The sequence below is a fragment of the Myxocyprinus asiaticus genome, chromosome 47 (genome assembly GCF_019703515.2).
Source record: "Myxocyprinus asiaticus isolate MX2 ecotype Aquarium Trade chromosome 47, UBuf_Myxa_2, whole genome shotgun sequence".
NCBI lineage: Eukaryota > Metazoa > Chordata > Actinopteri > Cypriniformes > Catostomidae > Myxocyprinus > Myxocyprinus asiaticus.
This window is the reverse complement of record NC_059390.1, coordinates 2496628-2521500: the sequence shown is the minus strand read 5'-3', so window position 1 is coordinate 2521500 and position 24873 is coordinate 2496628. Positions and strand designations below refer to the sequence as shown.

General features: G+C 42.5%; 1 protein-coding gene across 3 annotated transcripts in view; it reads right to left on the bottom strand.

Annotated features, from left to right (window-relative positions):
* Positions 1-407: 407 nt before the first annotated feature.
* LOC127436529 (fibroblast growth factor receptor substrate 2-like) overlaps positions 408-24873 on the bottom strand; it is a 31959-nt gene continuing 7493 nt past the window's right edge. Inside the window, exons 2-7 of one of the 3 annotated variants that reach the window (XM_051690793.1) lie at positions 11009-11111; positions 10789-10880; positions 7739-7925; positions 5953-6090; positions 5718-5881; positions 408-1661 (exon numbers count right to left, since the gene is read on the bottom strand). In XM_051690793.1, the coding sequence (XP_051546753.1) occupies positions 711-1661; positions 5718-5881; positions 5953-6090; positions 7739-7925; positions 10789-10854 (1506 nt within the window). In that variant the 5' untranslated portion in view covers positions 10855-10880; positions 11009-11111 and the 3' untranslated portion in view covers positions 408-710. The remainder of the gene's footprint in view (positions 1662-5717; positions 5882-5952; positions 6091-7738; positions 7926-10788; positions 10881-11008; positions 11112-24873) is intronic. The other 2 variants (XM_051690792.1, XM_051690794.1) reach the window with 2 other exon arrangements.

Genomic DNA, 24873 nt, shown 5'->3' with positions numbered 1-24873 from the left:
TGCAAATAGAAAATTAAGCCTATTACAAAATGTCATTATTTTAATGTAAATAAAATAAAATTCTCATTACTGTACTGCAAAATAAAAGAAGGAACTTTTAAAGTATTCACGATGGTAGTACTCATTGTACCGGCTTTAATTTATTCTTATTTAAACTGGATAAATATTTAAATGGAAGTTTTTATTCACGGTCGTAGTATTTATTATATCGCCTTTAATATGTTTATTTAAATTGAAAAAATACATTAAAAAGTATGTATTTGCTATGGTATTATTTATTGTTTCCTTTAATTTATGCTTATTTAAACTGGAAAAAGGATTTATTCACGACGGTAGAATTTATCGTACATTTATGCTTATTTAAATTCTTTAAAATATTTAAATCAGATTTAACGAGTAAAATTGGGAATAAAAAAAAAAATTACAATTCCCAACTAAAAGGTCCGGCTGAATTAAAGAAAAGGAGAAATTGGGGGGGAAATGTGTTTAAATGTCATGAAAATAATGTCACAATACTAAAAATCGAAATGTTCATAAAATAGGCTTCAATTTCTTTTAAAAATGTTATTAATTTTATTTCTTTTGATTTTATGGGTGAAATGTGACCCGAATGTTTTAATGACATTCACCCATGCATTTTGGGAGGAGCAAAACCAACTTTATTACTAAATTCATAAAAGAACTGCAGCAGCGATCAGTGCCCGGTCAGATCACATGGGCAGGTCCGTGCTGTTGTGTCGAGTTTTCCTGGATGTGCCATCATCACGTGGCTGCGCTTTCTGCAGGCTGGACATAGCGGCCGTGCGTGCGATGTCTATAACCGCGTACAGCTCTGTCCGCCGCGTAGGGGTTGGTGGTAAAGGCGTGGTGGGTGTTTTCGGGGTGTGAGGCACGCTGGAGTCCGATACTTTGTCCATCTCCACCTCAATGTAGTTGAGTTGCCGGAGCGGGTCGCCCACCCCGAGTCTTTGGAGGTCAAAGTTGAAGACTGTAGGCTGAGCGCTGGAGGTTTGGAGGTTGTGCACACTGAGCGGCACTGTGACGTTCTCCGTGTTGACATAGTTGTGCTGGGGGTCGAGGGAATGTGGAATGTGGAATCCGTTGAGAGAGGATGACTTGAGTTCCTCTTCTGCCTTGCTGTATGGTTTGCGAGTCTCCCACACAGGAGGCAACGGTGGCAAGTTCTCGTAGTTGAGCAGTGCAGTCCGCCTCTGGGCGGAGTTATTGGCATTGTGGGCGTCGGGAAGAGGCACTGGGGGTCTGCTGCGTCTAGGAGGAGCTACGCTGTTGTAATGCTCGTGCGACGCCTCCTTGTGCTCGTCACTGTCGTAACCGGTGTCGCAGTCTGTCGCGGTTCCCGCGCAGCCGTTTACAGTATTTGTAGGAGAGGCGACGTGTTCTACACTAGAGCTAACCGCGCCTAACTCCTGTTCGCAGAGTTCTCGCTGTCTCTCTTTAAGCAGCATTTGTCGCTGTACAGGGGTAGGGCCTAACACAAACTTGGCACTCTCTGGCTCCAAAACCACCCATGGCTCGACCTCATTGGGCATCGCCGGGACTGTGCTCTCTGAATTGGACTTCCGGAGTTCCAGAGGGGCGTGGCCACTGCTGTGACAGCGCCGCTCATCTTGCAGACCCATCGTGTTGACATAAGTGTGCACCTACAAAGACATTACATAAAATATTAATCAAAAGAAGAATATGACTTTGCTCATGCGCAATTCACTGCCATACTATTAGGGTGTTGCTAGGGTACTCTTGACTGGTTGCCAAAAAGAGTCAAAAGAGCCCCACCAGTGCTACAGTGATAGTTCACCCAGAAATGAAAATTCTCTCATTATTTACTCGCCCTCATGCCATCCCAGATGTGTATGACTTTCTTGCGTCAGCAGAACACAAATGAAAATTTTTAGAAGAATATCTCAGCTCTGTAGGTCCATGCAAAGCAAGTGAATGGTGATCAGGCCTTTGTAGCTCTAAAAATCACAAAAAGGAAACATAAAAGTAATCCATACGACTCCAGTGCTTCAAACTATATCTACAGAAACAATATAATAGTTTTGGGTGAGAAACAGATCTATATTTAAGTGCTTTTTTTACACTAAATCTCCACTTTAACTTTCAGATGTAAAAGTGAAAGTGGAGATTTAGAGTAAAAAAGGACTTAAATTTTCATCTGTTTCTCATCCACACCTATTATACACTATATTGCCAAAAGTATTCGCTCACCCATCCAAATAATTGAATTCAGGTGTTCCAATCACTTCCATGGCCACAGGTGTATAAAATGAAGCACCTAGGCATGCAGACTGCTTCTACAAACATTTGTGAAAAAATGGGCCGCTCTCAGGAGCTCAGTGAATTCCAGCGTGGTACTGTGATAGGATGCCACCTTTGCAACAAGTCCAGTCGTGAAATTTCCTCGCTACTAAATATTCCACAGTCAACTGTCAGTGGTGTTATAACAAAGTGGAAGTGATTGGGAATGACAGCAACTCAGCCACGAAGTGGTAGGCCACGTAAAATGACAGAGCGGGGTCAGCGGATGCTGAGGCGCATAGTGCGCAGAGGTCGCCAACTTTCTGCAGAGTCAATCGCTACAGACCTCCAAAGTTCATGTGGCCTTCAGATTAGCTCAAGAACTGTGAGTAGAGAGCTTCATGGAATGGGTTTCCATGGCCGAGCAACTGCAGCCAAGCCATACATCACCAAGTGCAATGCAAAGCGTTGGATGCAGTGGTGTAAAGCACACTGCCACTGGACTCTAGAGCAGTGGAGACGCATTCTCTGGAGTGACGAATCACGCTTCTCCATCTGGCAATCTGATGGACGAGTCTGGGTTTGGCGGTTGCCAGGAGAACGGTACTTGTCTGACTGCATTGTGCCAAGTGTGAAGTTTGGTGGAGGGGGGATTATGGTGTGGGGTTGTTTTTCAGGAGCTGGGCTTGGCCCCTTAGTTCCAGTGAAAGGAACTCTGAATGCTTCAGCATACCAAGAGATTTTGGACAATTCCATGCTCCCAACTTTGTGGGAACAGTTTGGGGATGGCCCCTTCCTGTTCCAACATGACTGCGCACCAGTGCACAAAGCAAGGTCCATAAAGACATGGATGAGCGAGTTTGGTGTGGAAGAACTTGACTGGCCTGCACAGAGTCTTGACCTCAACCCGATAGAGCACCTTTGGGATGAATTAGAGCGAAGACTGCGAGCCAGGCCTTCTTGTCCAACATCAGTGTCTGACCTCACGAATGCGCTTCTGGAAGAATGGTCAAAAATTCCCATAAACACACTCCTAAACCTTGTGGAAAGCCTGCCCAGAAGAGTTAAAGCTGTTATAGCTGCAAAGGGTGGGCCGACGTCATATTAAACCCTATGGATTAAGAATGGGATGTCACTTAAGTTCATATGCGTCTAAAGGCAGATGAGCGAATACTTTTGGCAATATAGTGTATATCTCCTGAAGACATGGATTTAAACACTGGAGTCGTATGGATTACTTGCATGTTTCCTTTGTGATTTTTGGAGCTGCAAAGGTCTGATCACCATTCACTTGCATTGCATGGACCTACAGAGCTGAGATATTTTTCTAAAATTCTTCATTTGTGTAGTGCAAAAGAAAGTCACACATCTGTAAATGAGAGAATTTTCATTTTTGGGTGAACTATCCCTTTATTTTCACAGTTATTGTTTTTGTCTTGATGAAAATGTCCTTTAAATTTAGTCAATATTTATTCATGTCATATTTGTTCATTTTAGTCTACTTCACTCTGAATGAACATTTTAGTTGATGATAAATTGCAAAATGACAAAAACATTTAGCACATTTTTACAGACCAAATTTTCAAAAATCAAATATTGAAGAGAAACTTCTCACAGTTATTTAAGCATGTAACAAAAACATTAAAAGATTAATGATTAATATGCAAGACTAAACAACACAAGAAAATTGTCCTGAAAACCTGAAATAGCATATAATGAATATACGGTACTGAAGCATTGGCTAGTTTTTAGAAGTTAGAACGGTGTAGTCACAGCGAAAGTTACCTGTTTATTATTTCATTGTCTGCGCAGATGTAAGATGTAATTTTACATTTATGTTGTGGATTTAGCTGATTAATGTCACATATACAGGATGTGTTCAAGTGAGATACTTAACTCGTTAGTAAAATTCATTTTATGCATGACTATTATTTGAATCAATTCTTACTAGATTGTTATTTTTAAAAAAAATTACATAAACCGTATTGGTGCATTGTTAATATCTTGCAATATTATTTTTTTCTCTGTTTCATTATTGCCATGATGCATCGTCTTCGTTTCGTCTTCATTATCGTTAACAAAATCAAATGCCAACAAACATTTTCATCTCTAGATATGGCTCGAGTCCCTCCTTCAATGTACAGCAGGTCTATAAAAAGTTTCACCTGTTTTTCGTCCGTTGTACAAGTAATAAATGCTTAGAATATAATAGCACACTGTAGAGCAGAGGAGGGCGGGGCCGGGCTGGAATGAGACACACCCGGTCCCCAATCAGCCTGATGGGGCGCGCGAGGGATAAAGGCGGCCGGGGACGACAGTTCGAGAGAATTGCAGGCAGCTGTACTGTGTGGTTTTGGTTGTGTGTTTAAGTTGTTTATTAAATTATTATTTAAGTTGTCAAGCCGGTTCTCGCCTCCTCCTTTCCACTGAACTCCCTTACACTGGTGCCGAAACCCGGGAAGGAGGAGGGATTCCCGTCGCAGAGTCCTCGACACTGCCGTCCACCCAGGGGAGTGCCGCTGCCGTCCAACGGGGGACGGAGTAGCCCGACCACCCGGACGCGGGGAACAGCCGCCGTCCGCGAGGCGAGTGGGAACGGGACTGCCCGACCGCCTGGAGCGAGGGAGCCGCTGCCGGGGGGCGGAGGAGTGCCCTGCCGTCCCCCGGGAACGCGGAGGGGTCGAGAGAAGACCGCCGTCCGCGGGGGGAGGAGGGAAGCGACTCCCCGACCGCCTGGAGTGGTAGGGCCGCTGCCAGGGGCGGAGGAGTGTCCCCACGGGACGCCGGGAACGCGGAGGGGCATTCTGTCCGCTGGGGGTCGGAGGTCTGACTCCGGTCCGCCCGGGGAGGAGCGGCTGCAGTCCGCCTGAGAGGGTGGAGTAATGATCGAGGACCACGCGACGGCGCATCAGAGAACCGGTGAGTTTCTTTTTTCTCTCTCTCTCCTCTCTCTCTGTCGCTCCGTGTTGGCCTTTCCCTCGCCGTTTTGTTGTTTTTCCCCTCCTGTCTCCTCCCAGGTCGAGGAAGGCGGGGATGACTCGCCGGCAGTCGGGGCGTAAGGCACGCCCCCCCCCCCCGGAGAGGAAGGGTGGGGGATGTACGTCATGCCGGGGGCTCCCCGGCCTGAGACAACGCCGGGAGGAGTGTAGAGCCAAGGAGGGCGGGGCCGGGCTGGAATGAGACACACCCGGTCCCCAATCAGCCTGATGGGGCACGCGAGGGATAAAGGCGGCCGGGGACGACAGTTCGAGAGAGAGAGAATTGCAGGCAGCTGTACTGTGTGGTTTTGGTTGTGTGTTTGTTTAAGTTGTTTATTAAATTATTATTTAAGCTGTCAAGCCGGTTCTCGCCGCCTCCTTTCCACTGAACTCCCTTACACACACCTTAAAGTCAAACAGTTTATTCACAAAGTAAAACATCACAAAAAGAGTGTCTTGCAGTACAGTGCATATGCATACCGTTTCATCATTGAGCAGTAGCGGGTGTGTTGACTCCTCCCCCACTGACGGTAACCTAGCGCTACCCACTGACGGGTGACGGCTCGAAGGCCGCGAGGAAGCGTCACCAAACGATGGGTAACGGCCGATTCCGTTAGCTACCGTTGGGATAGAGTAACCAGGAGCTGTGGAGAGAGAGGTTATGGAGTTAGTAAAGGGATTTGAACTTGAAGTGCGTGTGTGCTTATATTCTTACTGGTAGGAGTGTGTGGTGTAACTGGGAGCTCTGGCTCCAGCACTGGTTCTTCCACAACACTGATGCTGTTGTTGTGCATGATGTCCTGCAGCATGTTGAAGATCTCCTCAGCTCGCCCACACTTAAATGCAAATATACCTGCGGAGAAAGAGAGAGGGTTATGAGCAAACAACACCAATAAAACATGCACAAACAATCAAGCAACTGAATGTAGTGTCAACATGAAACGTTTGCAACCCATTTTACTTCTGTAATGATACATATAGTAATCACGGACAGGATTTGGTGATTACATTTTGATGAAAGGTTACAAGAAACATTTTTTTCTTTCCAAAAAACAGGCTTGCAATAAGACCAGGAGTGTGTATTCAGTTTGATTTCATGTTGACTTTAAAGCACTAAAACACTAGCTAGCCACAACCACTGCACCATGTATTCTACCCAACCACAGGAGGAACACATCGACAGGCCATATATTCCTTTATAAGACAGCAGAGATCATGTCTCCTCACAGCACTGATCTCAGTACAGGGTGGATAGAGAGAGCTGCCACTCATCCAGCATGTTAAAAAGGACTGAGTCTAATCTAATACACTTGAAGGCCCCGGCACACTCGTAGCGAAGTGCTTCTTCGCTCAGAGCCAAAAACAAGTTCGAAACAACTTAGCAGCGACATACTGTTTGCAAGCATTGAGAGGAGGATTTAAATTTGAGGACTCAAGACTACATGTAAAACATCAAGTAATATGACATTAAAATGTGTTATCATTGACTTCATGCCTTATTCTATGAGTAGAATTCACATGAGATCAGTAAAAGAAGCTGTTTTAACTTCACGATGATGATTTAAAGTAATATATATGCAGCAGATAATGTGTAATTTGTAATGTTTACATTTTGGGTTCATGACGCTAATGCGCTAACATTCTATCCGCGGCCATAATATGCACCAATTACAGTCTGTTTTTGTAATTTATGATGACACTGATACTACTGCAAAGATGGCTGTATAAAGGAGTGTTAATGGGTAGAATACAGACAAAAGAATGATGATTACAGGCATATTTTAGTTTGGGCAGATGTGTGAATGGCTTTTGGCTGCAGATGACACATGAGTGAAAGGGCACTTAAGATTATTTGAGTAGATTTGATTACTGTAGACTAATAAATAATAATGATAAAATTTAAATTGCATGACATGTTCTTCACAATGTCTCTACGCGAACGATCGTACAGATGTAGGTCAATTTGCACCAGCTCGCTCATAACTCTACACGTGTTGACTGAACGGGAATCAGCTGTCAGCCTCAAAGTAGGTGAAGCTTCAGGTCACAGCTACTGATGATGTGGACCAATGTCAGTAAGGACATGTTTAGCAGCTGGTACAAAGTCTTCCTGAAAGCTTGCCCTGGCGAGTTGTTACGAATCATCAAAATGGAAAAACAAACTTCTTTTTGGCCAGATTTTGTTCTAAATTACATCACACCCATTCGTTCGGTGATTGCGTAGGAAGTGTGCAGGGGCCTTTAACCAGGGCCACATCAGAGCACAAAGAGTTCTGATGGGAAGGTCACAGCCAGGCTGATTAAATAATCGTAACATAACTTCATGAATGTTGAACATACCAGGAATCTGTCACACAGGGAGGAGCAGAGGAGAAGAGTGACATGAATGTGAACAAATCAAGTACCAAGCAAACATATTGTATGGTCAAAGCAGGACTAGGCCCAACAGAGAGAGAGAGCAAGAGCATCAAGACAGTGAATCAAAGAATCAAAAGTCTCACCTTGACCAGTTTGGCAGCGCCGGCCGCTCTCAAAAGAGAAGAGGTTAGAGTCGTAGCCATAGCGACGTAGACAGAGGTAGGGCCACTTCACAGACTCTCGTTTGCACGTGTGCAGAATCAGCTCTTCCTCGGTCAACTCCATCACGCCCGAGCCCAGTTCATTACCATCATCATCAACATTTATCACCTACACACAGCACATTGGTTTTAGGCTGTACACACTTCTAAACCTAATTTAGTACTCTTAATATGACTGTTGAAATCAGAATCTGTATATGTCATCAAATTGTGTACACATACACTACCACTCAAAATGTGGACACATTTGACTGAATTGGGTTTTCTCGTGACCTTAACCTATTGATCTGGAGGCTTATGCTTAAATAGTTGAAATTAGTTTGAAGTAGGGCTAGGAAATTTACAGTAAATTTCTGTGATTAATAGTTGACTGTTAAAAAAAGTAATGCAATTAATGCAGTATACGTGTTTTTAAATTCCTGAAACTTATGTATATACAGTTGTGGCCAAAAATATTGGCACCCTTGGTAAATATGTGCAAAGAAGGCTGTGAAAAGGGGGCCTGGGTAGCTCAGTGGTAAAATACGCTGGCTACCACCCCCTGGAGTTCGCTAGCTCGCTAGTTTGAATCCCAGGGCGTGCTGAGTGACTCCAGCCAGGCCTCCTAAGCAACCAAATTGGCCTGGTTGCTAGGGAGGGTAGAGACACATGGGGTAAACTCCTCGTGGTCACTATAATATGGTTCGTTCTCGGTGGGGCACGGTTGCCGCGGTGGATGGCGTGAAGCCTCCACACACGCTATGTCTCCGTGGCAACGCACTCAACGAGCCACGTGATAAGATGCGCAGGTTGATGGTCTCAGACGCAGAGGAAATTGGGATTCGTCCTCCGCCACCCGGACTGAGGCGAATCACTACGCGACCACGAGGACTTAAAAAGCACATTGGGAATTGGGCATTCCAAATTGGGAGAAAAAAAAAAAAGGCTGTGAAAAATCTGCATTGTTGATCTTTCATTCAAAAATAAATCACAAAAATCTAACCTTTAACTGAAGTAAAACAATTGAAACAAGGGAAATATCTCATTATTAAATAAATGTTTCTCCAAATCGCATTGGCCATAATTATTGGCACTCTTTTAGTCAATACTTTTTGCAACCTCCCTTTGCCAAGATAACAGCTCTGAGTCTTCTCCTATAATCCCTAATGAGGTTGGAGAACACCTGGCAAGGGATCTGAGACTATTCCTCCATACAGAATCTCTCCAGATCCTTCAAATTCAGAGGTGCATGCTGGTGGACCCTCCTCTTCAGTTCACCCCACAGGTTTTCTATGGGGTTCAGTTCAGGGGACTGGGATGGCATGGCAGAACCTTGATTTTGTGGTCAGTGAACCATTTTTTGTTGATTTTGATGTTTGTTTTGGATCATTGTCCTGCTGAAAGATCCAGCCAGGGCCCATTGTAAGCTTTCAGGCAGAGGCAGCCAGGTTTATATTTTTTATCTGCTGGTATTTGATAGAGTCCATGATGCCATGTATCCGAACAAGATGTCCAGGACCTCTGGCAGAAAAACCGCCCCACAACATTAAAGATCCAGCACCATATTTAACCGTAGGCATTGGGTGGTACTTCATCTCTGTGCGCACCAAACCCATCTCTGGTGTTTGCTGACAAAAAGCTCTTTTTTTTGTTTCATCTGACCATAGAACCTGGTCGCATTTGAAGTTCCAGTAGTGTCTGGCAAACTGAAGATGCTTGAGTTTGTTGTTGGATGAGAGCAGAGGCTTCTTTCTTGAAACCCTCCCAAACAACTTGTGGTGATGTAGGTGACGTCTGATTGTAGTTTTGTAGACTTTCTGACCCCAAGACCCAACTAATTTCTGCAGTTCTCCAGCTGTGATCCTTGGAGATTCTTTGGCCACTTGAAAAATCCTCCGCACTGTGCATGGAGACAATATAGATACATGTCCTCTTCCAGGCCGATTCTTAAGATTTCCAGTTGATTGGAACTTGTTAACTATTTTCAATGCTTTGGCTATTTTCTTATATCCACTTCCCATTTTGTGAAGCTCAACAACCTTTTGAGAATGGCTAGACTGGTTCGAACTGACAAAGTCTACGGTAACTCAGATAACCACTCTGTACAATTGTGGTGAGAAGAATATCATCTCAGAATGCTATTCTGAGATGCTGGTTGGTGCAAAACAAACATCAAAATCAACACAGAAATGGTTCACTGTTTTGGCGGCACAAGGGGGACCAACACAATATTAGGCAGGTGGTTTTAATGTTGTGGCTGATCGGTGTGTGAAAATTATATATATGTATATATATATATATATTCAGGAAGTGTATCTAAAATTAATATGGGACAATAAGTATTAATACAACAAACTGGAAAAATTTGTTTATTTTAATATCCTACATATTTGTCTGTTGAAACTTGGCATGTCAGTGACACCATGCGACACCCCAGGAAAGTGCACCGTTTAGATTAGTTACATGCTGAAGAGCTACTAAGAAGTAAGTCTTTCACAAAATTTTCTCTCTCATAAATGTAAACATCACCATATATGTCTAAAAGATTTAAGTCGCAAAACATGAGCTTGGTGTTATTCAACCAGTTTTTAGTAGTGCATAAATTGTAACTTTGTGCCCATTTAGGCTAGTAACTAGTCTAAGTTGAAACTTACGGATGGTTGGTGCAACCGACCCTAGGTGTCCTGCATACATGAACTCCTTCAAAACTGTTTATACTGTCCTCAATAGTATTTAAACAATTTATACTTCAATACTGTCTCATTAAATATGTGTACGTACTGGTAGTGTACGTATTCAGCATTGTAACACACACTTTGGTACAGTAGGTTTCCAACCTTCTGAAAACACAAGAACAGCTTTGTTCTTATGTATGTCCCAAATATGAGCAATATTCTCTCAGCACATGACATCAGCACCAATGTTTAATACAGTAAAGGTGTGAAAGGGAGACCGAACTTACTGCAGAGAGACAGAGGGAGAGAGATGCTCACCTTGAATTTATTGTGATGGTTGTCAGGGATGATCTCTTTCTCGGGACAGCTATAGCAGCTCCCCATGGCGCCTTTAACACACCATTTGACCCCTGCGCAACACAAACAAGAGATGAGAGAAAGGGAAAAGAAGGGCATGAGATGGAGAGGTATAGCGACATAAGCTGATTTATAGATTAGCTTTTACTCAATGTCCAACAGAGGGCAGCACAGCGCTCACCTACATCCAGCCATCAACACACACTGCTGGCACACCTTAACACCGCACCTCCACCATGTGTGCGTTTCTGTGTGTTTGTGTGTGAGCGAGAGAGATCAGCTCCCTATAGAGAGAGAGAGAGAGGAGACTTCTAAAGGAAATGTAGGAACTTTTCTTGGTGCAGACAGACACTGGGTATCTGTTTGCATTGTTGGCAGATAAGCGCCTGTTTACACACAGTAAAGGGCAGAATATCAGAGATACATGGATCAACCACAGTTTTGGGATTACGCTAGTCGCTTTAAGACGAGCAAGAGCAAAGACCAGAAATCGAGTCCCTCATCTGCCCTGCACACTTTCATAATTAATGCACACTTGGATTTGAACAGTCTACAATATCTCTCACACACACTTCCTTACCATTAGCATTTTAAAGAGGAACATCCATATTATAATCGGTTGCCAATAAAAGTATCATTTTCATTGGTTTAAGCAAGATATTTCACATAAAAAGCATAAAGAAATAACAAATGTCACTTTACAAATAGCCCTGATATAACAAAATTACAAGCTTACAGACATAGGGGCTGATCGGTTTAGGTAAACATGCACTAGATGGATGTCTTTGACCGATGTGACTCCGCGTAAAGTTAAAAGAAGTTTTAAAAATATGGCTAGGGGGGGGGCCTGGGTAGCTCAGCAAGTAAAGACGCTGACTACCACACCTGGAGTCGCAAGTTCGAATCCAGGGCATGCTGAGTGACTCCAGTCAGGCTTCCTAAGCAACCAACTGGCCCGGTTACTAGGGTAGGCAGTCACATTCGGTTAACCTCCTCATGGTCACTATAATGTGGTTCTCGCTCTCAGCGGGACGCGTGGCGAGTTGTGCGTGGATGCCGCGGAGAATAGCGTAAGCCTCCACGCGCTATGTCTCCATGGTAACACGCTCAACAAGACACGTGATAAGATGCGCGGATTGATGATCTCAGACGTGGAGGCAACTGAGATTCGTCCTGCGCCACTTGGATTGAGGCGAGTCACTACGCCACCACGAGGACTTAGAGTGCATTGGGAATTGGGCATGCGAAATTGGGAGAAAATTTCAGAACCTGGCTAGAGACCCTCTGCTACATTCTGCCACACTGTGTCTGTTTGTTAAACATATACAAGCATCCTGTGTGAACAGCATTAAAAATAATCCTTTTGTGAGTCAAACTCTTTTGAATAGTAACAAAAAAGGCAAAAGAAGACGTTAAATAAGTTTGCAGCATGACCTAAAGCACAGTTCATTATGTCTCCTCATGAGGATGAAACGTGAATAATTAATGAGCTCCAGTAAAGCTCTGCTCTAGTTTACAGTTCAACTTTCTACAGGAAACAAAGAGCATGCTGATTCACCCAGATATCAGACCAATTTACAATCATTTCAGGGACACTCCCACAGTCAGTTTTACATAAAAAAGGTTTTACTAAAAGCAAACTCTTACTTGAATCACCTGGGCCATGAATCACAGTCACTGTGTTTATAACACACACAGTATATTTTCTATTTTCAGCAGCACATTTCCCATGATAAAGCCATCTATCAAATCTTGGATTTTGCATTCTGAGCTTGTCATTTCTTGGTAAACTATCCCTTTAAGACAGCACTACAGATATAGTGTGTTCTGAATACTGTAGTGTACGCTTTACTCTGCATAACGTCAGTTTCACAATGCGCCAATTATGATTTCACTGACCATCATCAACACGCCCACAACAGTTTCACTGCAAACGCCCACCAAAAACTCAGCAAATCCATTTAGTCAGAGCCTCCACAACCTCACTCACTCAGTCAGCGTTGAATTCGTACGGCAGCAGATCTGGTGGGATTAGCGCGGCGATCAGTCAGCGACTCTGGCTCGGAGCGTAGAGATACATTCCTGCTGCATGTTTGGGCAATTATCACCCTATGTAATGAAGGAGGTCATGACTAGCCTGCAATACCCCACTAAATCACAGAGCGTGATTCTGCCTCACTGCGACTCATATTACAACACTAATCTAAACTCAGAAAGGTCACACGACTCCTGAGTTTATAACAACAGAGAGGACAAAAGCTGCAAACAAGCTGATGTTATCATGGCGTTGTCTCTAGATAATGATCTCTTGATCTCTTTCATCATACTATAACCTAGGGCTGCACGATTATGACAAAACATAATTGCTGATCATTTACCCTTGATATTGTAATCACGATTATTCATTTCAATTAATAGAATTGCCAATATATTACTTATTTTGTGTGGGTCAAATGCAAACTATATACCTTATGTAAGCTACACTTCCAAAAACAAGCTAAGAACTGTTATCCTTAATTACTCCATTGCCATTTTATTGCTATATTACAAAGGGAGTGTTCTAGTTGTGTCGCACCATTTCTGATAGGCTTATGTGCTCAGTGGACACATCTGTGATGGGTTACAATGCTAAACTACTGAAAAAAAAAAAAAAAAAGTAAATGCAAAATAAGAGGACTCTGTGATGTCTGCCAAACAGTGAAGTTGTTTCAGATTTGGCTATTTTGAGATTAATCGCATTGGTCGATAATTGTACCCCCTTGGCCATTTAACAGAAGTGGTCATCATTATGCCTACAGTGTAATTTCCAAAACCTACCAATAGCTTTGCCAAAGGATAATGCATATTTGTAGTTTTAAGATAGTATTTTTAGTGATTGAGTAAATATTGTGTAAAGCGTTCTTTCCCATTTTGATTAAATCGTACTTGCTAAATTGAATATATTGGCCATTAGCCACCTTGATCTCTATATAACGGTATTAGCATTGGCTACTGCTACAAAATTAATTGAAACCGTAATCAGCTTTGCAATTAAGGCTGCCACGATTAACTAATCGTGACAATTGATGATTACAGCAATCCTTTTAAGTCTACTCCTGTTGCGTCTAGTTTTGCAGCGGTTGAGTATTCTAACCAATCCTAGACGTGTAAGCAATGAAATGGCAATGGTGAGTCAGAGACTAAAATTAGTCAATTTGTCTTGTTAGAAATGACAACCAATTAGGGATGTTAATGAATAATTGATGATCGATGAAACTTATTGTTTGTCTATTAATCAATTTCAGCACAAATCTTGCCAGCTGACAGAAAACACTGTCTATACACTCATCCGCCGCTAGAGGCCGCACTGCCACATGTGCGCTGCTGCATGTCACGTCCTGTCAGCAACAGAGAATAAAACATCTTGTAAAGATGGAGCGGACTCAATCATGGCGCTTTTCTCTATAGCTGAACATTACGTTTACTAAAACCATGCAAATAAGTACTTAATGTAACTTCTATTTTTTTTTTTTTTTTTTGCCATTAATATTCACAGTTACAATATCAAGGGAAATAATCGACAACTATTACTTTTGTCATAATCATGCAGCCCTAGCATTGGCAAATGCCCCATATCGGGCAACCACTAGTCACGAGACATGCATACTGTATACTACATACTTAGCCCTACAGGGAAAGATGGACAACTCGTCAAACACTTTCACTAAAAACCACAGGGGAATTGCTCGTTAAGATTGCACTCCTCTGACATCATCACCCTCAAACACACAACCACCCACCCACACAAAGATGTGGGTTATGTGTGTGTTGCAAACTGTGTGATGGCTGAAGCCACTGTGTCTCTCCCCCGCACAATGTTCACATTCCACAGGGCACAGGGTGTGGATAGAGAGGTAAATTTTTTTAAACAAAAATGCCTCTCTCTCTCTCTTTCACTCACCCACTCCTTCTCTATTAGTTCTGCAGAGGCTTGTCATATGGCAGCCAATCTGTGATTCACTGGATTTGCATTCTGGGAACGGTGTGGGGTCACTGGAGCACTTAAGTGTTATTCTGCATTTGTGAAGAATTCTAATAGTATAAACGCACTGCTGGAAAGAGTGAGTCAGGATAAGGCTCTTAACTAGCACTTTAGAGCTCTTATTAACAGCCATTTGATGCAATCAAATGCAATTTTGCTAAGCGTTCTGATCACATTACACCTCTTCTGCATGATCTCCACTGGCTGCCTGTTGCATCTTGCATTAAATACAAAGTACTCCTTCTAACGTTTAAGGCTTTAAATGGTCTTGCCCCAACTTATTTGTCTGATTTCCTTCACCCATATCTCCCACCTCTCAGATCCTCTGAACTTGGCCTTTTGTCAGTCCCTAGATTTAAACTGGCCACAGTGGGCATTCTGTGTTCTTGCTCACTACTCACTACCTCTAATCTTCGCAATATCTCTTCTTTAACTGCTTTAAAGTCTCAACTAAAAAAATTTTTTCTACACATTTTCACTTACCATCTCAGGTTTAACAGATATTTGACATTGATGTCTTGCTACTTTTTGTGTGTGTGTGTGTGTGTGTGTGTTTGTATCAATGAAATATGCAAATTGTAAAGCGACCTTGAGCTTGGGAAAGGTGCTATATAAAATAAACGTTGTCGTCTTCAATTTAGTTCAACATCCTGCCAATTTGAGTTATACATGTACGTATCAGTTTATTAGCAGTTCCGCAACTCTGATGAATAACTGAGAATTGTAGTGTCACATTCCCATTACAATGTTAGGGTTCGGGCTAATCTAATTTAGAGCTTCAAATGCACCCATTCACTTGCATTGTAGGACCAAAAGAGCTGAGAAATTCTTCTAAAAATCTTCATTTGAGTTCAGCAGATTAAAGAAAGTCATACACATCTGGGACGGCATGAGGGTGAGTAAATATTAAGAATTACATTTTTGGGGTGAACAATTTATTCAAAATCCTTACTAGTGGTTGACCAATATGGGTTTTTTAATGGCTGATGCCGATATTTAGAACAGGGTGGCTGACAGGCCGATACTATGCTGATATCACACATTTTAATATAGTAATGTGGAAAGTCTTCCATTTCGGAATTAGCATCGCCCATGGCTACCACAATCACCCGCACCTGGAAACACCGAAACCACCGGAATTCGGAACAGCTGGCACCAATTCCTCACATCAACGGAGCACTACATAAACCACCACAAAACACTCCAAAGCACCAATGAAAAGACTGATACTAATGTTTCTCTCTGTCTCCATTTTCAGACTCTGACTGAAAAGCCACTAGCACCGCAAGCCACTCAACAACAACTTCCCTCTACACTCAAGCTCTCAAGGACTCAGCCTATCGCACCCAGAGAAAACTCCAGAGCACTTCAAGCCACCTGCAGCATTGCCACCTGCACTTCTTGTATAAAGACAACCAACTTGTAATAAACACTCCTCCGGGGATGTTGAAGCATTTCCCATTGTCTTGCCTCATTCTCAACCCCGCTACACTGGTGGAGAATGCTGTTTTTTGTTTATAGAGTGTGGAGAATGAGTGAGGACAGACACAATCACTTACCCCATTATCCTTGTTTGTGTTTCCACAGATTTCTCTCTCTCACGCTGATTATGGAAGACCTCATCCACCATCTCGCTGAAGTTTCACTCCACCAGCAACTGTGGATAAGCTGTTGAGATCTCTGCAGCGCCCCGTCCACCAGGCCGTGGGAATGAAAGACCCCTTCATGATGGCTGTGTTGGTCGAAGCAGTGGAGCTGGCGGAGGCAGCGATCGCCAGAAAAGGTGGAGAAAGAGTGACAGGGTTTCCCCAGAGGGGCTGGCCATAGAGGTGAGCACCAGAAGGCACCCAAAGGAAGGAGAGTCCAGCCACGGGAGGGGGCCCAAAAGAGGAACCGATGCCAATGGCCCAATGGATACGAGACTGATTCCACTGGCCAGGACTGGACGGAGAGGTAAAGAGGTTCTGCCAGCAGTGCGAAGTGTGCCAGAGAATCGCCCCGTAGCGACCACCGCCAAGCCCACTCATCCCGTTGCCCATCATCGAGGAGCCTTCTTAGCGTGTTGGCATGGACCTAGTAGGACCACTGCCAAAGTTGGCCCGGGGTCACGAATATATCCTCGTTATCATGGATTACGCCACGAGATACCCCGAGGCCATCCCTCTGGGGAAGGCCACCTCCATGAACATTGCCAAATAATTGTTCCTGTTAATGAGCAGAGTCGGAATTCCAAAGGAGATCCTGATGGATCAAGGCACGCCCTCTGTGTCTCGGCTGACGGCAGATCTCTGCAAGCTGCTGCATGTCTCCCATCTATGCACTTCTGTGTACCACCCCCAGACAAACTGCCTAGTAGAAGGGTTTAATTAAACCCTGAAGTGGATGCTCCGGAGGGTGGTCACTGAAGACTGGCGCGATTGGGACCTCATGATCTCCTATGTCCTTTTTAGGGTCCGTGAAGTTCCCCAAGCCTCAACGGGCTTCACCCCCTTCGAACTGCTGTTTGGTCACCAACCCTGTGGGCTCTTGGATGTGGCCCGAGAAGCTTGGGAGCAACAGCCTTCACCACACCGCTCAATTATCGACCATGTACAGGACATGAGGAAGAGAATCGAGAAGGTAATGCCCTTGGTAAGAGAACACATGCAGGAAGCCTAACGCGCCCAGCAGCAAGTCTACAACTGGGCGGCCCAACCCCGGGAGTTACGCCCAGGAGACCAGGTACTGGTTCTCTATCCCTGTGCCAACTCCAAGTTCCTGGCAATGTGGCGAGGCCCCTATACAGTAGTCGATCGTGTGGGCCCAGTTAACTACAGAGTCCAGCAGCCGGGCCTCCAAAGGGACAAGCAGATCTAACATGTGAACCTCCAAAAGAGGTGGAACGATCCGGGACCCCACCGGCTCACTGCTATGGTTACAGGAGCACCTCCTGTTGTGGCGCTTGGCGAACACTTGTCGCCAGATCAAAGACAGGATCTTAAACACCTCCTCCAAGAGTTTGTGGATGTGTTCTCTGAGACCCTGGGTCAGACTCATGTCATCTCCCACGACATCCACACCCTCACCAACACCATCGTCAGGCAGCGGCCCTACCGGGTACTGGAGGCTCGTGAGACAGGCTATTGAGGGAGAAGTGCAGAGGATGCTCCAGCTTGGCAGTATCGAGGAATCCCACAGCCCCTGGTCCATCCCCATCAAAATTGTTCCCAAGCCCAACCGCACCATCCGGTTTTGCGATGATTTCCCGGAAGCTGAACGAAGTCTCCACGTTCAACGGATATCCCATGCCTCGCGTCAAGGAACTCATCGAGCGGCTGGGAAATGCCCATTTTATCTCCACTCTGGACCTCTCTAAAGGCTACTGGCAGGTTCCCCTCACTGCTGCTGCCAAGGAAAAGATGGGATTCAGTATCCCTATTGGGCACTGGCAGTACCAAATCCTTCCTTTTGGCTTACATGGAGCCCCGCTACTTTCCAGAGTATGATGAACATCATCCTCCGACCTCATCGAGACTACGCTGCCACTTACCTCAATGATATTGTCGTACATGCTGAGAGCTGGGAGGAACATCTAGCCCACCTCCGGAAGGTGCTATCTGAGCTAAGGCGGGCTGGGTTGACCACTAACCCAAAGAAATGTAACCTCGGCCTCACAGAAGCACGGTACCTGGGCTATCAGATCGGGAGAGGACTTGTTAAGCCTCAGGAAAATAAAGTATCCGCAATACGCAATTACCCCCAACCATCCTCCAAGACCCAGGTACGTGCTTTCCTTGGGTTGGCTGAGTATACCGCTGTTTTATACCTCCCTTCTCCTCTCTAGCCTGTCCCCTCACAGACCTGATCAAGAAAGGACAGCCCAAGAAGATCAACTGATCGGCTTCAGCAGAGAAAGCATTTATATCCCAGAAGAAAGCCCTTAGCTCTGAACCAGTCCTGCACGCTCCTCGGAGCTGTCCTTTCCCAAGAATTCGAAGGCAAGGAACATCCCGTCCTGTTCTTAAGTCGAAAACTCTTGCCTGCGGAAACCAGAGATGCAACCGTGGAACAAGTGGCCTTCGTCATCAAGTGGGCGGTCCTGGAACTGTGGTATTACCTCCTCGGCCGATACTTCACCTTGGTTACAGACCATTCCCCTCTGCAGTGGATGGCAAAAGCAAAGGGAACGAATGTTAGAGTGACCCGGTGGCTTCTCACCCTCCAAGACTACAAATTCCCCATAAAACACTGGGCCGGCTTGAAGAATGGCAATGGTGATGATCTCTCTCGGATGTTCCGTGACGGGTCAGGTCTGGTGAGAAAGGGGTGGGGGGTGGGAATGTGGAGAGTCTTCCATGTCAGAATTAGCATCGCCCCTGGCTACCACAATCAGCCGCACCTGGAAACGCCGTAACCACCGAAATTGTGAACAGCTGGCACCATTCCACACCACAAAACACTCACACAAAGAGCACCAACGAGAAGACTGATACTAATGTTTCTCTCTGTCCCCATTTTCAGACTCGGACTGAAAAGCCACGAGCACCGCAAGCCACTCAACAACAACTTCCCTCAACACCCTCATGCTCTCGAGGACTATCGCACCCAGAGAAAACGCCAAAGCACTTTAAGCAACCTGCAGCATTGACACCCAACCTGTAATAAACACCCCTCCGGGGATGTTGAAGCATTTCCCTTTGTCTGTGCCTCAGTCTCAACCCTGCTACAAGTAAATAACAAACACACCTGCTAAAAAAAAAAACCTCTTATTTAGCACTATATTTACTCAATTTCACACAAAACAAAAAATAATAATTGTATTTTAAATGGTAGAGAGCAGTTTCTTCAGATTTCTGTTTAGTCATCAAATTTTTGTAATTTATTTGCACATGAAGAAATTGTTAATATATAAGAAAGAAGGAAATAACAGTACACACAGTAGTCAAGCAACCATGGATGGCATGTCCACATTAACAAATCGCATTTACTCAAAAAATACAGAATCAAACCAACATACAGCGCACAGTGAATAAGACGTTATTATAGCACACGTGAAGCGCTTTTACTTTTGGGAAAATGTAGGCAGCTGACTTGCTACCTAATCAGTTAATGGCTTAAATGACATTTGCTTTGAATGAATGGAACTCTTATGGAAACTGGTCTCCGAAAAGTTTGAAAAGCACCTGATTTTCATTGTACCTCCGTATATATCCTCCGGAGACAGCATTTTCCTGGTTTCGGACACAGTCTTGAAGTTGCGCTTGTGCGGATCCAGTCCGAGCCTCAATCTCATGACAGTTTAAACAGCCTGGATCGCCTACTTGGATTGTCACAGGTCAGACCACAAAAAACACTGGATTTTCGTGAGGTTCGTGAATTACACCTGTTTAAACGAGGTATCTGCGTATTTGCAAATGGTATATAATACAAGTTTTATTGATATTTGCCTTTTATCATTAGAAAAATAAAGTTAAAGGTGACAGGGAACAGTTGAGGAGAGACTGTTAGAATATCTGCTTTAGAGGTAAATAAATGAGCGCTCCACAGGATGCTAGATGTGCTGAAATTGTGTAAGGTTGGTTTATTACATCTGTTTTAATGAGATGTGCATATTTGCAGATGATATAAGTTTTATAGATATTTGCCTTTTTATCATTAGACAAGACAGTTAAAAGTTACAGGGAACTGTTGCAGAGAGAGAGGGAGAATGAAACAGGCGAGCACTTTAACATGGCACGCAACAACTTAATGAACCATGACTGGTCGTTTATATGTCTCAGTCGCTTCACATGCAAGCAGGCGATTTATCGGCCTCTGCGATATATTGGTCGACCACTATTCCTTACTATTTGGATAATACTTACGTCAGGACACAATTTAAACACCTTTCTGTGCACATTCATGTCACGCATGGATGTGCACTGTACATGCACTGTGCAAATAATGGTGGAAAGTCGTGAGTGGAGGAATTAGCAAGAGCTAACCCCACACCTTTGAACATGGCATTCCAACCCTGGGAAAAAAAACACGCCCCATTGCAGCTACTCCCCAATAACTCCTGCCTGACACTCTTTCCTTTTTGAACACTACAGTCTCAACTCAAAATAAAGCTACACTATTTTCCTTTGCACTGGAATGTAAACACCATTTAACGATTGGTTTCTTGGGCTTTCGGGTTTGGAAAAATAGAATACAGAAATGCAAGCTTGCTTTAAACCATCTATTCCCAAAGTAGGGCTATAGATATGACAGACAGCTTGACTCCAACTGGCAATGAATAAGCGCCACAGCACACCCACTCATTACAACAAAGATTTATTTCCATTTTAATGGCTCTGACAGAGAAAACAGTCCAGACAGGCATTAAGTGCTCTAGCTCTCACTAATGGTTGTCCTCAAAAATGCAAGAGGAAAAGAACAAATCTGATCTATTGATTAGACACTCGTAATGTGTGTAGGGGAAATGCCATTCATCATCTGCGATATATGGATGTGGGTTTTTATCAAGTGCAGAGGATGAAGAAGGGATGTGGTGGAGTTTTTGGATGCCCAACCGTGCAAGCATTCAGTTGAAGTCAGTCTTGTTGTTTGCAAATAATGTATTTGGGCCACTACAGTACAGCATACAATATTTCATACAGATGGTGAAATATCCTACTAAGCAATAGCATGATTCATTTGGCTGGCATGAGCTCCCAGTCTACTGGAAAGGTATTGGCAATCAGACAGCCAGAAATAAATAATAAACAAAAAATGACTCTTCACTAATAGGCTAATTATAAAGCTACAATTATTTTGCAAGTATGATCAGCCATGTGTGTAAAAGCAACAAACAGCTGCCACTCGAGTGTGTGTGGGATTGGTAAGATGCAGAGAGCCCTTCAGCGTATGTGCACACTAATGTTGTGCTTTCTTCACAGAGAGAGAGAGAGAGTTCTTCCTCACGCTGTCGTGTCACCCTGTTAACCCAGCACTCCCAGTATGGCCAGCTGGTGTATGCTGAGCGACTCACACACTTCAAACAAGCCCGCCAGAGTTTACTTTACCTCCTACCAGAAAGAGAGACACCGTGTCAGAGTGGGGGAGGTAAAATCGATTGTTCTGTTTTTTTACTTGCACAAACTCTGAAGCGCGTAAATGAAAATTTTACTTCAAGCTAGAAATTAAGTATTTGCGTTCCGATATCTGGCTTCCAAAATCATTGTATTCAGATCTGTTTATTTTATGGTTTCTAATATATTTTTCACCCTTTTTTAAAATATGACTAACCAATGCATCCAATTTTCTTAACTGTAAACAATGTCAATTACATCTAATACAAACCTTCTATTAAAAAAATAAATAATTGAATAAAAAAGGAAACTTTGCGGTGAATCTCATGTCCAGGTTTCATTTCACCCAAAACAAAACAAAAAACAAATTTTTTTCCTACAGTAGAAAATAACTATTACAATATTGCAAATCTGAGAATAATGCAAATTACACCAATAAAACATCAGTAAAAAGTCCAGGCGCATTACAGTAATAAGAATTAAAAGGAAAATGTTTAATTTTCCTGAAAATAATACAACAAATCTTAAAGGTCCTAAAAACAGGCTTCATTGTCACCATGAAAAATAAGATTTGATTTATTTATTTATTTTGTTTTAGGGTGAAATACATGAAAACAGTGGAAAAAATGAATTTTACAGAATTGTACATATTTGGGCTAAAATAAAAGCTTGATTTAAAAAGACGTAAAAATTGAAAAATTTACAACAGAAATATATAACTACTGTATAGTAAAATGTTATATTTAGGGGTGCACCAATCGATCAGCCACCGATCGAAATCGGACGCTATTCGTCTTAAATCCGTGATCACGATTGGCCGATCGTGCCTATATTTAGGGCCGATCTTTTTTGCAGCATGCATACTCTGCTCCTCTATGAATGAGCGCATGCTCTGCCCTCGAAGCATGACAGAGTGGCCTTTAATGGGTGAGCTGGTGGCAATTCTAAGCATTCACGAATTTAAACTTTCAGACCTGATGAAATTCACTTGAATATGCCGTTTTGTTTTTAAAAATGTGTAAGAATTACACGTGTATGTATATTAAGTTGCCCATTTTCTGGAGTCAATACGGTAGTTATTCTGACTCGCTGCACTGTGAGCACGGAGAGGATAAAGTGACCGCAAACGGGCATAAAAAAACAAATTAAACAACAAATAAACATGCAAATACAAATCTGAGTATAGGTGATGTAACGTGAGTCGTGATGTAACTGTTTAACCTTCAATAACGGCACCGCGTCTTCATGCATTTGCTTAATAATTAGTGATTTGTATTGCAACAAGATGCCAAAGACAGTAAACAAATCATAAATACTAATGATTCCTCACAGGAGCAGTTTTAGAGCTTGTAATGGATATGTTTTTCATATTTATGAAAGTATCTCTCAGTGTGTGATGCTCTCATGGTTTTTGGTTGCCAGTATGTCACAATGACCTTTTGATATTGACAACAGGACTATACATAATTGTTGTCAATAGAAATAAATGTTAGCAATTCACAATTAATGTAATTTTGGTAATACTTGGTAAATATTTCTTTAACATTAGTTAATGCATTTGGTATCATGACCAAACAATGAACAATATACGTTTACTGCATTTATTAATCATAATGTTAGTTAATAAAAATAAAATTGTTCATTGTTAGTTCATAGTGCATTAACTAATACAACTTTTGATTTTAAAAATGTGTTAGTATATGTTGTAACTAACATCAAGTTCATTAGTTCATGTTAACTACAGTAATGTTGGTAAATAATGTTAACAAATGGAACCTTTTTGTAAAGTGTTACCGTAATTTTACTGTGTGGGGCATAAACACATAACTGCAGCATATAACTTGCAAAAGTGTGGCAAAGGGCACTTTAAAAGAAAATCGTTATTGCTATCGGCCAATCTTAGTGTTAAAATTCGGTATTGCTATCGGCTGATCTTAGTTAAAAAAAAAATATATATTTTTTAAATTAATGGTATTGGTATCGGCCGATCTTAGTGTTTAAAAATAAATAAATAAAAAATCGGTATTGGTATCTGCCGATCTTAGTGTTAAAAAAACGGTATTGGTATCGACCGATCTTAGTGTTAAAAAAAATCGTATTGCAAATGCCCGGTATTAGTGTTAAAATTCGTTATTACTATCGGCCGATCTTAGTTAAAAAATAAATAAATAAATAAATAAATAAAAACAAAATCGGTATTGGCCAACCTTAGTTACAAAAAAAAAAAAAAAAAAAAAAAAATCGGTACTGCTATTGGCCGATCTTAAGTGTTCAAATTTCCTGATTGGTGCACCAGTAGTTATATTCACTGTAATAATAATTATAATAGTAATAATAACAATATAAATAATAATTATTTTTAAGGAATATCTCACAAGCAAGAGTGCTTTTGTGCAGCACTTTATTTGATAAAAATAACTCCAATGATGTGCGCTATGACTAATTTGACTGTCATTTAAACTGAAGTTTTGTAACCGACTAGTCGATTAGTCTAAAGAGAAACCAACCTTCAGAAAAGAGTAAAAAAATAAATAAATAAATAAATAAGTGTTTATGCGACCCATTTAAAATACTTAATCTAATCCAAAGCTAAATTCCACTGAAAAGGAGCATTTATCTGTGATGTGCTCGCTTGAATTATGATCATTGTACATTAAATATAGAACATGATACACATTCACTGAATCAACGTTAGCAAATATTTAATAGACATATTTATTGAAAACAATTGAATGAATAGTGCAGGATCAATGGAACAACCCTAAAAGCCTGTTCTAAACGGAAATCACCAAGTAAAAGTTATTTAACATATCAAAACAGTCAGGACATTGTTGAAAATAATTAACATGTAGACTAAGCCAAATCTATGAGAGAGAAAAAAAATGCGCTGAAAAGTTGCGCGTATTTCATGACGTGCAGTCGTGCATTAACCACTGATCTAATATGACCGCTGTTCGGTAAAGAATGTCAACCAAGTTACGATGTAAAAAAAAT